This window comes from Opisthorchis viverrini (assembly GCF_000715545.1).
Source record: "Opisthorchis viverrini unplaced genomic scaffold opera_v5_527, whole genome shotgun sequence".
Lineage (NCBI taxonomy): Eukaryota > Metazoa > Platyhelminthes > Trematoda > Opisthorchiida > Opisthorchiidae > Opisthorchis > Opisthorchis viverrini.
The window spans coordinates 169,390-170,878 of NW_008752188.1; the positions used below are offsets into that span (position 1 = coordinate 169,390).

At 46.3% G+C, this 1,489-nt stretch overlaps 1 protein-coding gene across 1 annotated transcript in view; it reads left to right on the top strand.

The window, feature by feature from the left end:
- Positions 1–979: 979 nt before the first annotated feature.
- Positions 980–1,489, top strand: part of T265_11586 (hypothetical protein) — a gene marked incomplete at both ends in the record, with an annotated part of 10,920 nt that continues 10,410 nt past the window's right edge. Inside the window, 2 exon segments of the mRNA XM_009178275.1 lie at positions 980–1,013; positions 1,026–1,474. Of these exon segments, the coding sequence (XP_009176539.1) occupies positions 980–1,013; positions 1,026–1,474 (483 nt within the window).

Consider the following 1,489-nt stretch of genomic DNA (forward strand, 5'->3'; position numbering starts at 1 on the left):
ATCACAACTTTGCAAATACGGGAATGAAAGCAACAGATCTAGGGTCTACCGACTGAACCTCCAAGTTCACGTAACGATACCTTCATACTTCCATTGATTTCAGTCAAACTTTAGACGCGAGTTGCTTTGTGTTGAAACTTACCCAACCCATACCTTGGCAGGAAATACCGAACCAATTGGGCGGATGAAAGAACAATGGAAAACAGATGGAACATAACGGGATTCATAAAATAAAGTATGTTCTTTTTTGGCTACCGGATTGGTTGTCACTTGCGGATATAATCTCTGGCTAGGTACGGTTCACGTTTTGGATGACTACCGGAACTACATAGAAACAATCATCTAGGCTTTGTCCTTCCAGCTTCTCCATAAGGCCAATCGATAGACTTCAGATAGACTTCAGCGTTCACGTGTCCCAGAAGTAGTCGAATGGTGCGAACAACGAGTGTGGCTGTCACTTACATGGTCACGCCTTGTTCTCTACGAATATCGAAAGCTGCAAAACCTTCTTGAAAGAACACCCGAACTTACACACATGGAAGCAGCTATTTATCTTGAGGCGCAACAAGTTAATCCAGCATTGTTTCTGAATTCACGTCCTCCCGGAAAAACATTCAGCGATCTGAGCATACTGTCAGCATAGAACTTTTCTGACGGGAGGTCTTCCGAATCAGTTGATGATTTTGATAACACTTGGGGTCATTCTTTTGAGTACCGAGACCATGGGTTAGGCGAATAGTGGCCTTACAGGAGAAGATCGTATAGGAATTTGGGGTGCGCTTTAGCGCTGATTGTGGACGTAAGTACTGGCAGAATGACAAACGCAACGGGAGGTTTTCCGCGTTGGCTAGGACCTACTTGAACCTATCCGGACGTGTGAGAGTGTACGGAGAGCTCTCCAAAAGCTTCCGTACACAAAGCGGTGTCCGTCAGGGATGCGCACACTCCATTCCCTCTTAACTTCGTGATCGATGAAATAATGAGACGAACGCTGGATTGTCTCCAAAACCCTGGTGTTTAAATAGCCTATGAAGAAAACCATCTCGATCTGGAATATGCAGACGACATCGTTCTCATGTTCGAAGAGGAGGAGAAGGCGCAGGTGTTTTTGGATGCACTGACCAAGGTCATCTCGTCCTTTGGTATACACTTTGCACCCACAAAGTGTAAGGTCATGCCTGTGGACGTGCAGTCACTGAACACGCCACTTACAATCCAGGGAGAGGTACTGGAAGTTGTGGAGCGTTTGACGTATCTTGGAAGTTGTATTAGTTCTGACTGTAGTGTGACAGATGAGGTGAATGCACGGATTTGCAAGGCTCGGGCCGCCTCTGATAACTTGAGACACCTATGGCGTCAGAATGGTTTATCCCTGAATCTGAAGGGACGTGTGTATCAAGCTACAGTACGGGCTGTTTTGTTGTATGGCTGTGAGACTTGGCCTATTCGAGCAGCGGACCTGAGACGTCTTCAGGTGTTCGACAATCGT